This window comes from Condylura cristata, unplaced genomic scaffold (genome assembly GCF_000260355.1).
Source record: "Condylura cristata isolate star-nosed mole 26May11 unplaced genomic scaffold, ConCri1.0 scaffold00009, whole genome shotgun sequence".
NCBI lineage: Eukaryota > Metazoa > Chordata > Mammalia > Eulipotyphla > Talpidae > Condylura > Condylura cristata.
The window spans coordinates 35,364,682-35,379,220 of NW_004567110.1; the positions used below are offsets into that span (position 1 = coordinate 35,364,682).

At 34.1% G+C, this 14,539-nt stretch overlaps 1 protein-coding gene across 1 annotated transcript in view; it reads left to right on the forward strand.

The window, feature by feature from the left end:
• CNGB3 (cyclic nucleotide gated channel beta 3) overlaps window positions 1–14,539 on the forward strand; it is a 101,530-nt gene that overhangs the window by 37,422 nt on the left and 49,569 nt on the right. The window contains exons 4-8 of the mRNA XM_004679750.1: window positions 2,194–2,348; window positions 4,014–4,166; window positions 5,450–5,658; window positions 13,034–13,084; window positions 13,867–13,953. Coding sequence (XP_004679807.1) covers window positions 2,194–2,348; window positions 4,014–4,166; window positions 5,450–5,658; window positions 13,034–13,084; window positions 13,867–13,953 — 655 coding nt within the window. The remainder of the gene's footprint in view (window positions 1–2,193; window positions 2,349–4,013; window positions 4,167–5,449; window positions 5,659–13,033; window positions 13,085–13,866; window positions 13,954–14,539) is intronic.

The following is a 14,539-nucleotide window of genomic DNA, read 5'->3' on the forward strand; positions in this document are numbered from 1 at the left end:
GAGAAACTGTGCTAATTTCAACTTTTCTCATTCAGAGGTTTATTTTTTTTTAAAGATTTATGTATTTATTCATACAGAACTGAGGTACAGGCCAGAAATGCGGAGGGTGAGAGGACTCACCAGAGACAGAGTGGGGTACAGAACAGGCAGATCGACGAAGTACACTGCTGAGGGGAGCAGCGGGCGCGTCAGGAGAGGTCTGCCACGCCATGTGGATCTCCTCCAGGGCAGACCGGGATCGAACTCATGCGGAACTGGCTTAAGCTTCTTAGTGCTGTGCTTTAACCCACTGCACCACCAGGGTGGGACCAGAGGTTTATTTATTCATTTTTTTTAAATAATAATGTTCACTTGTTTAACATCTTCATGTACTATTACCCAAAAAAAAGGCAGGTTTGTTATCTTAAACTACAATTTCTATGGACAGCTGTCTGAATTTAATTATTGTGAAAACACAGCAAAAAAAAAAAATTATCTTCCTATATAACTTCCCACGTTAGAAGTGACATTGGAATATAATATTATTTATTTAATATTTTTCAACAAGACAGAAGTAGTTGATTCTAAATGACTAAGCAACTGGAATTTTTTAAATAAGTTAAGGCATTGAATAATGAATTAGTTCTCAAATATTAAAAGGTAGAACTTGCAGAAGTCAAAAAAAAGTTTTTATTATAGGAAATAAAATCCACTTTTAAATGAATTCAATTAGTAATGAAATAATAAGCCTTTGGGAAACATAAAATACTATTTAGAGAACAAAGGCAAATTCTAGTTTTTAACAAAATATTTATAAAAACTAATGGAGAGAAATGACAAAATTTAATGATATTACATTATTTTCTCAGTCAACTTTCTTAAAGGTTAGCAACTAAATCTTACATGCTCAAATGAAAGTTCTTAGTTCCTATCTTACCATGTATATTGCTTGAGACACCACTAATCTCCTTTTCCAAATCCTTAGCTTCTTAAACTCTGTGACATTTTTCTCTTTCAATTCTACTTCTTCAATTGCTACTTCTCAGCTCCTTTTCTTATGCTACTTCTCAAGGGTCAGCAAATTTCAGTGTTGTGACCTACTCTCCTTGTTTTTTGCAGACTATTATCAGTAATCTGATCCACTGTATAATTCTTACCATCTGAACAGGTGTTTCCTATTTCAACATCTCAGGTTTGTTCCTCTCTACTGACTTTCAGGCCTAAATTCTCAACTGGCTGCTAATATTGAATGCATTTAAAAAGTAAAATCTCCCTTCCATTTCAAATCTCTGTCACCAGCTAGCGAGAAAAAACAAATTATTTTTAAAGAATTGAATCAAGCCCACTTGTGTATTATCCTTACTAAAGTCAACTGCAGCATCTAACACAAACTGTGTAGTAAAATCCGCTATACTCATCATTCAAGGGATATGCCCAACAAATCCACTAAGGTGCCATCTTAGAATTTGTTGGGTCCTTTGCCTGGACAGACCTCCCCACCTCTCCCACAGAATCACATGCACACTTATATGTGAAAACAGAAAGAATGAGCCGTGAGTGCTGGAACAGAAAAACAGGAGGCACGAAGTGTTCCTGCCTTGTGTTTGCTACCTTGTGTTTAAGTGACTGTTCTTTGACCCCCATGTTATTGTCGCATGTTATTGACGCACTTGCCGAGAGCTTCCACCTCCCCCCAGCCACAGGTTCCATGCTAAAGGGTATAAATAGGGAAGGAGAGAAGAATAAAGTGTGCCTTTGCTTGCTGACCATGAAGTGTGTGCTTTAATCCTGACATCCTTCACTCAGACCATCTCTGCTGTCGTGCTGGTGCTGCAGAATTCTTCCTATTATGCTAGCTATCACTTTTTTCCCTCTAATTCTCAATTTCATAGCAGAATCAGTCATCAAGATGTAATTTGGCCAAGAATGGTCATTTACTACTTGTGGATTTTAATTTTTAATGCTAAATCTGTATTCCACCAGCATTCTTTCCATCTACCCTAATTCTTGAATTGTTCTTTCCAATTGTGCAAAGAGCAGTTAATAATCTTGCGATAAATGTAAATTCATCATTTCATTTGGTATTCATAGATATGTGTATATGTGTGTGTATATACACACACAAAGAGGGAGACACAGAGAGAGAGAGGACTTAATCCCTTCTCACTACTATCTCTTCATGGATTCATCTCTATCACTATTTTCCCCATTTACTCCAAACAGCAAACCACTTGCAGCCCCTGTTATAAATGAGTATGCTGATACCCAGCTGCACAACCTAGTGAGAAGGATGCGTCAAAGAACAGCGCTCTACAAGAGAAAGTTGACAGGAGGAGATATATCCTCTCCTGAAGCCAGCCCCAACACTGGTAAGCACTCTTTCATCAAAGTACTGGTGAGAAGAAAGTTATAAGAGGTATGTTCTCTTCGAGGTGTTTTAGTCTGGGTTCCTTAAACAGCAAATCCTGTGATTAAGGAATAATTGTTTATTTTGAAGATAATACAGGAAGGTAGAATATACCAGAGAAAAAGAGATGGAAATTCAGATGTAAAGGTATGTTAATTAGACACTTAGGTAGAATATACCAGAGAAAAAACGGGAATTCAGATGTGAAGTTATGTTAATTAGACACTGCTGTGGACCAACCAAGACTTGACTCAGCTGAAAACATCTAAAGATCACACATAAGAATTATGCTGAGAGGGCCCTCCCTGGTGGTGCAATGCATTAAAGCACAGTACTATGAAGCTCTCCACAGCAGCTGCAGCATAAGTTTGATTCCCAGCCAAGAAGGTAATCCACAGGCACAGCAGACCTCTCCTGACCAATCCACTGCTCTCCTCAGCAGTATATTTCCATCAGTCTGCCTGCTCTGTTCCCCACTCTGTCTCTGGTGAATCCTCTAACCCTCAACACCTCTGGCCTGTATCCCAGTTCTTGTATGCATGAATAAGTAAATAAATATTAAAAAAAAAAAAAGAATTATCCTGAGACAAGCAGAAGCTGGGGCATCAGTCCACCAACTCCTGTCCTTCAGTGACTGAGGATTGCTATTGGGCATTTTTCTTATTCCTCAGCATTTTAGACAAGCCAGCTGGGAGAAAACCCTCAGGCAGAAAGACACCGGAGCACACTGCACATGATCACAATATCTGCTATAGAAAATATTATTGTAAATATTAACTAAGAATACCCACTATATACAAAGTATTTTTTATAAAAACCCTGAGTATGCAGTAGAGCAAAGAACATCAACACACTAAATAATGTAAGTGGAGGAGAAATTATTTATCTCTCAAATAAAGGTGACAATATATTTATAAAAACAATAGTCAATATATTAGAGCACAAAAGTGATAAATACTTACTATGGTTACAACTATGTAAAAAAAATGTAAACATCAACCAAGAACAGGAAAATTTGATTGCCAAATATCAAATAAATAAAAATAAAATTGATAATTACATAGGAGGAGTTGAGGGTTTGTGTATAGTTCTATGCAAAGAAAGTGCAATTTCCAAAATAAACTATATACTTATAATAGTTTCCTTTTAAATAGAAGAAACTAAAATAAGTCATGGTCATTATAGCTTGATAAAGATATACTGAAAAGAATATTTTAAACTTTATCCATAGTTTGAAATATCTGTATAGTATTAAAGAAGCATGACACTAAAACCTGTGGAATAGTGTAAAGTAATGTTTCTGTTCGATGTAAATCTAAAATTACTACTTTTTTTAAGGCCAAATGTATGTTAGAACCTACATTATTTAATGTATTTAATGTATTCCATTTAAAACATATTTGGGACAATTAGTGAAATTTAAAACTGTTGCTCATTTCCAAATTCTACTACTTTTATATCTGGGTGCTTTCAAAATGATACTATTTTAAATATCATAACATGCCTCATCTACCTGTATTAACATAGGATGTTTCTGGAATGTTCAAGAATTTGAAGCTTTGTGTTCATTAAGCTGACTTAAGTTAACCTTTTAAAAACATTTTTTCTTTTCTTTTTCTGTATTAAGCTAAATCCAGAGCTAAATCATCAACACAAGTCAGTGATGCTAAAGTAAAAGAAGAACATTACTATGGCATGTTGTGTTGCAAGTTCCAGAAGCTGCCTTTAACAGAGTACCTAAAGAGAATTAGACTTCAAAGAAGCATAGACTCATACACAGGTACCATCAAAGAGTGGTCTATCTCAGTTTCAGGCCTGGCTACTAACCCAAACCAAGACCCCAAAGTCATAGATGGCTTCCATTTTCCCTAGCCCACACTCAGAGTCTTTCTGGAAAGCAGAATTTAAGCTACAAAATCTCCAATGGCTTATTTTCACCACTCTGTTAAAAAAGTGATAAAACATGCCTTCCTTTTATTAAAAGGCAGTCCATGCCCAAAATAGATGACTGCATCAAGAAGATGAGGTATATACACAATGGAGTACTACTCAGCAATCAAAAAAGATAAACTAATGCCATCCACTGAGCATAGATGAAATTATGCTCAGTGAAATGAGCCAGAAGTAAAAAGAAAAATATCGGGATGGTTTGACTTATAGGAGCAACATAGGGGAATCATACAAGTGATGAAGGAAACAATAATAACAACAAAAAACAAAACAATACTAAACAGACAACTATAAATCATTCTACAACAGAGGAGGAGAGAGAGGAATCAAAACGAGGGCAGGAAGAGCATACGGGACTATAGTAATAGTGCACAGGTGAATTGGTTGTGGAAATTCTATGGGGAATACACCTGAGAAAAGAAAGCAAACAAAAAAAGAGCAATAATACAAAATATATATAAATAAATCATTTAAACCAAAAATACATAAATAAAAGGTAATCCAAAGCCTCTCCTGCCCCAACTGAAAAAAATTACCCAAATATTCAGCAGTATGTATACTGATAACATCACCAAAAGCAGCCAAAACATTACAAAATGGCTTCACATTATTAATTAGATTAATTAAACAAATCATCTCCTTAGAGAGAGGAAAGCAATGTGTAAAGAGACTTGAACCCCCCTGCTGGGCTAATTCTCTGCCCTCCCCATTTCAGCCACACTACCTCAGGCAAGATATGGCCTTTCCCTTACTGGCCCAGGCACATCCTGCAGATAAGGCTAGCTGCTGAGTTGTCCTAGCAGGACACAATCTGATTCTTCTTGAGTTTCCACTTTCCTGATCTAAATGGTACAGTTGCCTGTACTCAGAGTAATCACCTGTCTAAAGAAAGGATGTTCCAATGGCAAGAAAGATGATAAAGTCACTTCATATCATTTATATAGCCCAATGCCTCCTGCTATAGAGGCAGAATTGTGCTGAATATTTAATACAGTGTCTTGTAGAAAATTGCTTATCACCAAAGCATAGTGAACCAACTTCACCAAACTAACAGAGAATTATCTTCATTATTGTTATATGCATTCGGACTACTTCAATTACTGTTTTTTCTAGATCGACTCTATCTCCTGTGGCTTTTATTTGTCACCATTGCCTATAACTGGAATTGTTGGTTTATACCATTGCGCCTTGTCTTTCCCTATCAAACACCAGACAACGCATGCTACTGGCTTATTATAGACATTGTCTGCGATATCATCTACCTTTGTGACATGCTATTAGTCCAACCCAGACTCCAGTTTATAAGAGGAGGAGACATAATCGTAAGTAAGATTCAGAAGACTAAAAACCTCACAAAATTTATAATTTTTATAAGTTTATATAAACTGTAAAATAACAACATTGTTTTCGTTAATGTCTGACTGACTGCATGGATGGGTCATTAACCACCAGAAACCACAGTAACAGCAAAACAACCACTAAGGACTCACTCTGTGCTGGGGACCATGTATCCCTCTGTGCCCTAGTTGGTCATCTTTGAAATAAGAGTAACACTAGTTGCTTCATAATATCTATGGGAAGACTGAATTGGTGGCATGTAAAGGACCTGGAACTGTGTCTGGCATTTGATGAGTATGTGTTAGATGTTAAATCATTATCATTCTACTTCATTTACTTACAATGTACCCTTTCAGCCACCTTATGAGGAAAGAAGTATTTGACCTATTTACTGATGAGGAAACTGAAATTTGGAGAGGGTGAGTGATTTGTTTGAAGCACAAAGATTTGAAGAAGCAAAGACAAGATTTAAGTACAGGCTTATTACAGCTACACCGTACTGGTTCCACATGGCAAGATTTTCAGAAATGTATAATATTTAAGGATAATGCCAAGTCTGAGAAGTTGAAACTATATGCATAGTTTAACCTAAATGACATTTGAATATGTCTTATCAAAGCAAAAAAAATTTTTTTGATGTTATGAGAAAGCACTAGTTATACATTTTTCAGGAAACAAACTGTGTCTTATTTAACTTTTTATAGTCAACACCATCTACAATGATACATATAGTAAAAATATCAAGACCAGGGTTTTAGACCTGGACACTCTGGGAAAACCTAACTAAAAATAAACCTGTCATGACCCTTTTTATCAGAGTAGACTCACTGCACTCTTCAAGTAGTACCACTAGTCATATGTGTCTATTCAAATTTAATTTTTTTTGTCTTTAATTTTTAGATCTGTTGGAAATTAAGGCAAAAACCAAAAAAGTGCAAAGTTAATGTAACAATAAACTGAATGATAAAACAATCTTGAAAACATGTAATTAAACAAACTTTAGGACTAGGATATAACACAATAGAATTTGGGAGAGATAAAACAATAGCTCTTGTGGGAGATTTTAATGTACCCCTCTCTGAGATTTAAATATAGAGAAATTAAATCTAGATAACATTTGAGAACCACAACAAGCTTGATCTAATATGTGTGTGTGAAACCTTTCACAATTCATTCATTTTTTCAAATATATATTTGCATTAATGTTCATTTTATAACAATGTTTACTTCCCCTCTCCCCCTCCCATCATCACCATAGCTCCCCCCATCATCATAGCCCCCCTCCACATTCTTCCCTCCTTCTGATCCCTCTCTGTCCCCCTCCCTCTAGGATCTCTCTGACTTATAATTTTTTGTTTTTATATTGTTTTGTATTATAGTAACAATATACTTTTTCCCTTCTTTTATTTGGTTCTCTTAAATTCCTCCCATAAGTAAAACCATTGATATTTTTCTTTTTCCTTCTGACTTATTTCATTTTATATATATACACACATCATCTATTTTTTGGCATTTGGGTTGTTTCCAGGATTTACCTGTTGTAAGTAGTGCTGCGATAAACATAAGGGTGCATGTATCTTTTTGAATTAATGTTTTTGTGTCCTTTGGGTAGGTCTCTAGGAGTGGAATTGCTGGGTTGTATGGTAGCTCCATTTTGAGTAGTCTGAGGAATCACCAGACAGCTTTCCATAGTAGTTGCACCAGTTTGCATTCCCACCAGCAATGTAGGAGAGTTCCTTTTTCACTGCATCCTCGCCAACATTTATCATGTTAACTTTTTTATATGTGCTATTCTCACTGGTGTGAGGTGATATCTCGCTGTGGTTTTGATTTGTGTTTCCCTAATTATGAGGGATGCTGAACATTTTTTCATATGCCTGTTGACCACCAAATTTAAAATTGAAATAATTAAAATAATTTCAACATTTAAATTTCAGGTTTCTCAACTATACAGCCATATTTCCAGGCCCAGTAGCCCCATATGGATAACAATTACTTTATCTGGGTGCATAGAATATGTCCATTATTGCAAAAATTGTTACTGGATAGCACTATGAGGGATTCAGACAGCAATGAATCATCAAGCTCTCCATCAACAGAGCCAAACCACAGAAAGGAAGCCACATACCCCAAAGGCAGCTACAAATCACAAGCATATAAAACACCATCACTACTGTTTTGTTCTCTCCTTTTTTTTTTTTTTAATTAATATGACATCTACTGGCCCTTTTTTATTTACTCTTCACTTTCCAAACTTAATTGCATGCCATTTCTCAGCATCAAATGCAGTGGTCCACAAAAGAAACAAGTATTCTTACCCTTCAAGTGAAATCTTCTCCTCTAGGATTTACTCTCAGTGTTGAGGGGATTTTACAACCAAATCCAAAGTCAAAAACAGAATATGTATTCACAAGCACATACCCAATCTTTTAACTTCTACTACTTGGTCCCTTCCCCAGCTAAGAGAGAGGCACCTTTTTAACTGTTGTCACCAAAATAACCTCTCACATTCCCAGCAAGGGTCACACAGAAGAGCTCCTCAAATGTCACAATAGGAAGAGCACAGTGACCAAGTGGCATTGTGGGTTTACTTAAGCTTTGGGAAAAGAGAGACAAATCCTTTAATATCTTTAACATTTTTTTAAGTCTCCAGGTGATCTTAAATTATCAAAAAAAAAACTGACAGAAGTTTGGTTACTAATTTTTAAAATTATAATACTTGCTGGGAAAAGCTCCCAATATTTGAAATCTTTCTTAGAAAGAAATACTAACAAGAGCTTAAGCTATATCCAAAAAATCTATTCAAATTATTCCTTGTGTGAGCTTGAGAGAATTAGTTATCTCCCAAGTACTATCCCTAGAGCTCACAGACGGTGTGATGAATGATGATGATGGTGCACAAATAAGTAATAAACAAACACCAAAAAAAGGAGGAACAAAAAGAATACTAATTTCAACCTCCATTAGATGCACAAGGGGGGAGAAAATCAATGATTGATAAATGGAAAATGATAAAATCAGTAAAGGAAGACTTTTATTTTCAATTTTCTGAGAGGCTTTTGTACACAATGGAGTGTTAATACCAGGAAAAATAGCCAATAAAAGCCCACTCAATAGGATCTATTTAAAGTGCATTATGTGAGCCACAAATATAGAGCAGGAACTAATTGCTTTGTTTGTTCAAAGTAATGGGGTTTTTTATTATTATTATTTAAAGTATAATACTTGATTATATCTTGGTGAGTTTGATTACATACAAAACTTGATTACATCTTGGTGAGAAGACTATGTAAGTTAAGTACCAACCTGAAGTTCTCACTACATTTAACTATCTATACTACCTTTGGTATACACCACCACATTTTTCATTCATTCCACGAACATTTATTAAAAATCTACTTGTCCAGATATTCCAGTGTGGGAAAATGGAAATCATTAAGTCTACAAGGGCTTAAAGAAATACAGAGAAAAACTAGACAACTGATCGAGATGCTAAAGTCCACAGTAAAGAGAATTGGAAAGAGTTAACATATTTTTTCACAGCATTTATTTGCAATATTTTTCTTTGGAAAATGTTGCTGCTATACAAACAAAGAACAAAAATTTCAATCAAGGACCAACAAAACGTGCATTGTTTGTAATTTCCCTTATACATATCAGAGGATTGAAATAATAGTGAGAATTAGTGAGATATGAAGGTCTCACATCTGGGAGTCTTTGCTAAACCTACCAATCCAAGGTCCATGGAAAGACTCAGTAATGTCTACCAGAGTGTCAATCAAGCTTTCCATTATAGTCAGCTGCTTTAAGTATTTAGTTTTTTCATTTACTAGTAACAAACTTACCAGAAGAAAATTACCCACTCCCTTCTCTATTATCTGTAAACTTCATTCATGCTTCTGCTATTTAATTGCTAAATAATAATTAGCCAAATTGTAATATAATAGAAAAAAAACAGACCATGGTAAAGTCCCATCTCTGAAATTTACTAACAGCATTACTTGCAGAAAATTAATTTACTCTTTCATTGAATGCTATCTTTTTCATCCATGAAATGGTAATAGCAGTATCCACTTCATAACCTATTGTAAAGATTAAATAAAACAATGTGTACACTTAACCCAGTCCCTGGCACTAGAAGATATGTAGCAAATTGCTAAATGAATCACATGAATGAATGTCCAGAAAACTAATCTAGTCTCCTACTTGTATAGAAAATAGAGAACTCTCTTACTTGGTAATAAGGTTGTTGAGAGTTGGAACAGTACCTGATTTCCCTAAATTTCCTAAAAATGCAAAGAGTATACTCAAAAATGTTTGAAGGAATGAGCAAATGATAATCTTGTTTCAAAAATATTTATTCTTAGAGTAATTATTGTAACTGTATGGTCTTTTTATTAGATTATATAATTTTTGAAACATTTGTGTTTTATGTGCAATTATGAAGCTTATATGCATTGTTTATCAGAAGAGGTAAAGAATAATACAAAAATACCTGAGTAGAGCTTCTTCAAAATCTACATGCTAGAAAAAGATTTAAGTGTAATTAGCATATCCTTTTTAAATAAGCCTTCTCTGAAGAAATGTTGCCTGCATAGTGATGAGGCTAAAAGACAGAGAAAAATAAATCAGGTGACATTTTAAAAATAAGAGCCTAATTGTTACCACTAATTATGTTGATCCTCATAAAGTTAATAATGCCACATTTATTTAGTGAGCCTAGGAAGTGGGATTTTAAAATTGCTAGATGGCATTTTCATTTAATCTAGCAAGTTTTCATTTTATACATTTATTAAATCATAGACAATACTGAAAAGGAGGGAATAAATGTACTAAAAACATTCTTCCAGATATGTAGGAAAGGTGCTATTTTAACTTACATTAAATGTCTACCTATTACATATATTCTTTGAAGGAGCTGACTAATTTTATTGAAGCTTAATATCTGTTTAAACTTAGACCTGTGGCTCGGTAAGCCATTTTATTTCACAGGAAAAAAAAATCATTAAAAGAACATATCATTTTTTTCTAATACATTTCTGTAAAATTAATTTATATACATGGGTAAAACATATTGCCAAAAATGGAAGAAGTTTGAGGCAGGAATTGGGAAGCTGGCTAAGAATCTTTAACACTACTGAGCAGTTAAGTTTAAAACCAATGAACTTGAATAGGCTAGATTTTTGTTAGAACATAATTGTTAGAAGATACTGCTTTCCAGGTATAATACTTTGGCCAACTAATCAATAGTACATAAACAATTCCTTCCTACATATAACTAAAATATAAGACTGTTAATTCAATATTAGCATTAATTCTTTTAGGTACGAATGTTAACAAATGTTTCCTTGAATGGTAGCAAATTCCTCTAGCATTTATCACATTTATTGAGCACATACTATATGCTAGACCTTGTATTAAGAACTGGAGAAACAGAGGACCATCTTAGGCAACATGACAGAGGAAAGAGATGAATCATAAACAGAGGAAATTTGTGGGTGTTATGAGGCATAGAGAAAACCATGTGATGGTGCAGCTGGACCAAATCATCAAGGATGATGTTTCATGTTCTACTTCCACACAAAAAAAGAGGATAAAAGTATGATCTGAGCTCTAAGAATAGTAAAAGCAGGTATCAAGGTGAGAAACTTGTTTGCTATGGAGTGGAGGAACTACTAAACTGAGTTGTTGTGGGATAAACAGGAGAGAGTGAAACAGAGAAAGCAGAGCTTTGTTAAATTGTGAAAGACGCCTTGGATTTTTTGAGGATCATAGAGTCGGCCCTCCCTGGTGGCCCATCGGGTTAGGACGCAGCACTGCAAGTCGAACCCAGCCACTTCAGTTGTGAGTGAGACCCACATGGCGCAACAGACCTCTTCTGTCTCACCTGCTGCTCCCCTCAGCAGTGTACTTTGTCGATCTGTTTGTTCTGCTACCCATTCTGTTGCTAGTGAATCCTTTCATTGTCCCTGCACCTCTGGCCTGTACCCCAGTTCTGTATGCATAAATAAATAAATCTTCAAAAAAATCATAGTCATCGGATCTGACAAAACAGGTATTATTAACAAGCCTCTGGCTGCCATTGTAGAGGAGATCAAAGGAAACAAGTCTCAAGATAAGAAAACCAATGCAAAAGGGAAAGAATGAACAAGAGATAATTTTAGAAAGCAGAATCAGTACAGCTGGATTGTTGGTTGATGAGAGATAAAGAAAAGTGGTTTGAGATTACTGACTAGTGTAGATGAAGATGCTTATAGGATCCTAAGTGGGAGGAGCAGGGATGTGGTTTAAGGGGACAGGAAAATGATGAATTAAAGTTTGGCATAAGTTCAATTTGATCTGAGCAGGACTGCTAAGTGAAGACAATGGGCAGTTATTTGTTCATATCTACAGATCCAGAAAGTGAATTAGATAGAAGAGGTTAAATAGCATCAACATACCAGGTGATCTCTGAAACTATGAAAGTGGATGAGATTTTTTCGGAAACAAGTTTAAAGAGAAAATAGCAGAAAGCTGAATTCTGGGAAAGACTGTCTTTTAAATGGTTAGCGTAATAATCCAAGGACATAGAAAGTTGGAACTGAGTAAGTGAACTGAATGAATGATTTTCTAAATTCCTCATAAGAGAAAGTTCCTTTCAACAAAATTTTTCAAAAACAAAATTGTCCAAAGAAAGGTCGGTGCTTTAAAGCTTTAAATGAAGAATGATGTTTAAAAAAAAAATTATATATATATACATATATATGTGTATATATACATATACACACACACACATAAAGAAAAAAAAGAGAAAGATCTGTGCTTCAAAAATTGTATCTATTGCTTTATTCCTTTATCCTTCCACTTATTAAATATTTATTGGTCTCTGATTATTCTAGCCACTAGTTATCTACATTTGCTAGGTAAAATCAACCTTATCCTGAAGTAGATCACCATTTAGAAGAGTGGACTGATTTTAAATAAATGGACAGAGTAATATATGTATGATTTTAAAACTGGTGCGTGTCAAGAAATTATGTTAAGTTCTATAAAGGGTCCTCTGAGTATAATCTTTAGGTCACTGGTGGTTTTCACACTAAAGTAGTCTTGAGCAAAAGTCAAATTTCCACCAATTGTCATGAGTTAAGGAATAAATAATGGGAATTTGGAGTGAAGTAATGAAAATGACACTGTTGAGGAACTTGAATGTGACAAGCAAAAAGGCAATAACAACAATAAATACCAAGTAAGCTATGGGAGAGTAGAGAATATTTAAATGTTGAAATTGGAAGGAACTAGTAGAGAGAAGTAGCTCTAAATATCCTTTAAAAATAAAGTAATTGATGAAATTTGCTAAAATTAATATGAAATATATTTCAGGTGGATACAGATGAGTTAAGAAGACACTACAGAAATACTATGAAATTTCAGGTAGGTGACTTACAATTTCACAATTATTCAAGTGATCCATTACCATTTTGACTTAAGAAAATAGCTCCAACTTAATGCTTTTGTAATTATAAGAACATTATTTTAGTGGCTATTCCATACACTTTCAACTTCTTGTAAAACTCAATTATTTGTAGTGTAAAATCAGTGAAATAATATGATACAGTGTAGTTTTTTAAACAATATTCATATTAAGTGTTTATAACAAACTCTTGACATTAGACTGCAAAATGGAGGTGGGAAGATTATTGGAATTTTATTGGTGGGTGTGGTGTGAAAACATATTTTTAAAGATTTGAACTCATAACATCCAAAATAAAAACAGTAATGTAACTCATTTTTACCTCACTAATAATAAGAGAAAAATAAATAAAATCAAGAATGGACTTGATTTTTAGCTGAACAACCCCATGTCTAAGGTATTACTAAAAATACTTTTCCATTAGCAGACATGCCATCTCTGATGCATATATGACAACTCAACAAAAATTCAGAAAACTCACTGTCTGAGGAAAAATCAGATGTACACGGGTGAAAATTAAACATGTAGGAAGTAGGTTGTGAAATAGTGTTCCTGTTTTCATGGTGCTAATGGGCCTCAGTGCATATTTAATTGAAGGCAACAAGTAATTAAACAACAAGTAATCTGGGATTATTGGTCACATTGTACATGCATTAGTACAAATTTATACATTAGTATAAATCTTTCTATATCCAAAAACATATATAAACACCACATAAATATGAATGTTTCCTTTCAATAGTTGGATGTTGCCTCAGTACTGCCATTTGATGTTTTCTACCTTTTCTTTGGGTTGAATCCAATATTCAGGACAAATAGGATATTAAAGGTAAGATGACTGTATTTAATTTTCTTCTTATAATACTAGAAATCCTGGAGTGCTTTAAAATATTCTAAAAATATGATATTCTTAATTTTTCCCAAAATCTCATCCAATTTTCTGCCCTCTTCTATAATGAGAATTTTTAAAATTGAATAAAGAATAAACACCATTGTCCTAGTGATGTTGTTCTTTGCTGTTTTTATTCTAGATATCATGATAGTTATTTTTATAATCTAACATAAAAAGACTTTTGTGCTTCTAAGAATAATTATAGGTAAAATGTACCTTTTATCCTTTTACTCTTTTCCATTTTTATTATATAATCACCGAGTATTTGAATTGTTGGCTTTAAAATTGGGAAGTTAGATTAGATGACCTCTAAGTGATCTTACGCTCATAAAATTCTTTAATATTAGGGGGAAAAAAACATAATAATTTTGTTATACAAAATTATTAGTAGTAGTAGTATTGAGTTATATATTATTATTGAGTTATTTGGAAATAACTCAAATGTCTATCAACAAGTAAGTAGCTAAATAAATGGTGGTATAACTATGTAACAGAATGCATTGTAACTTTATAAAAAAAAAAA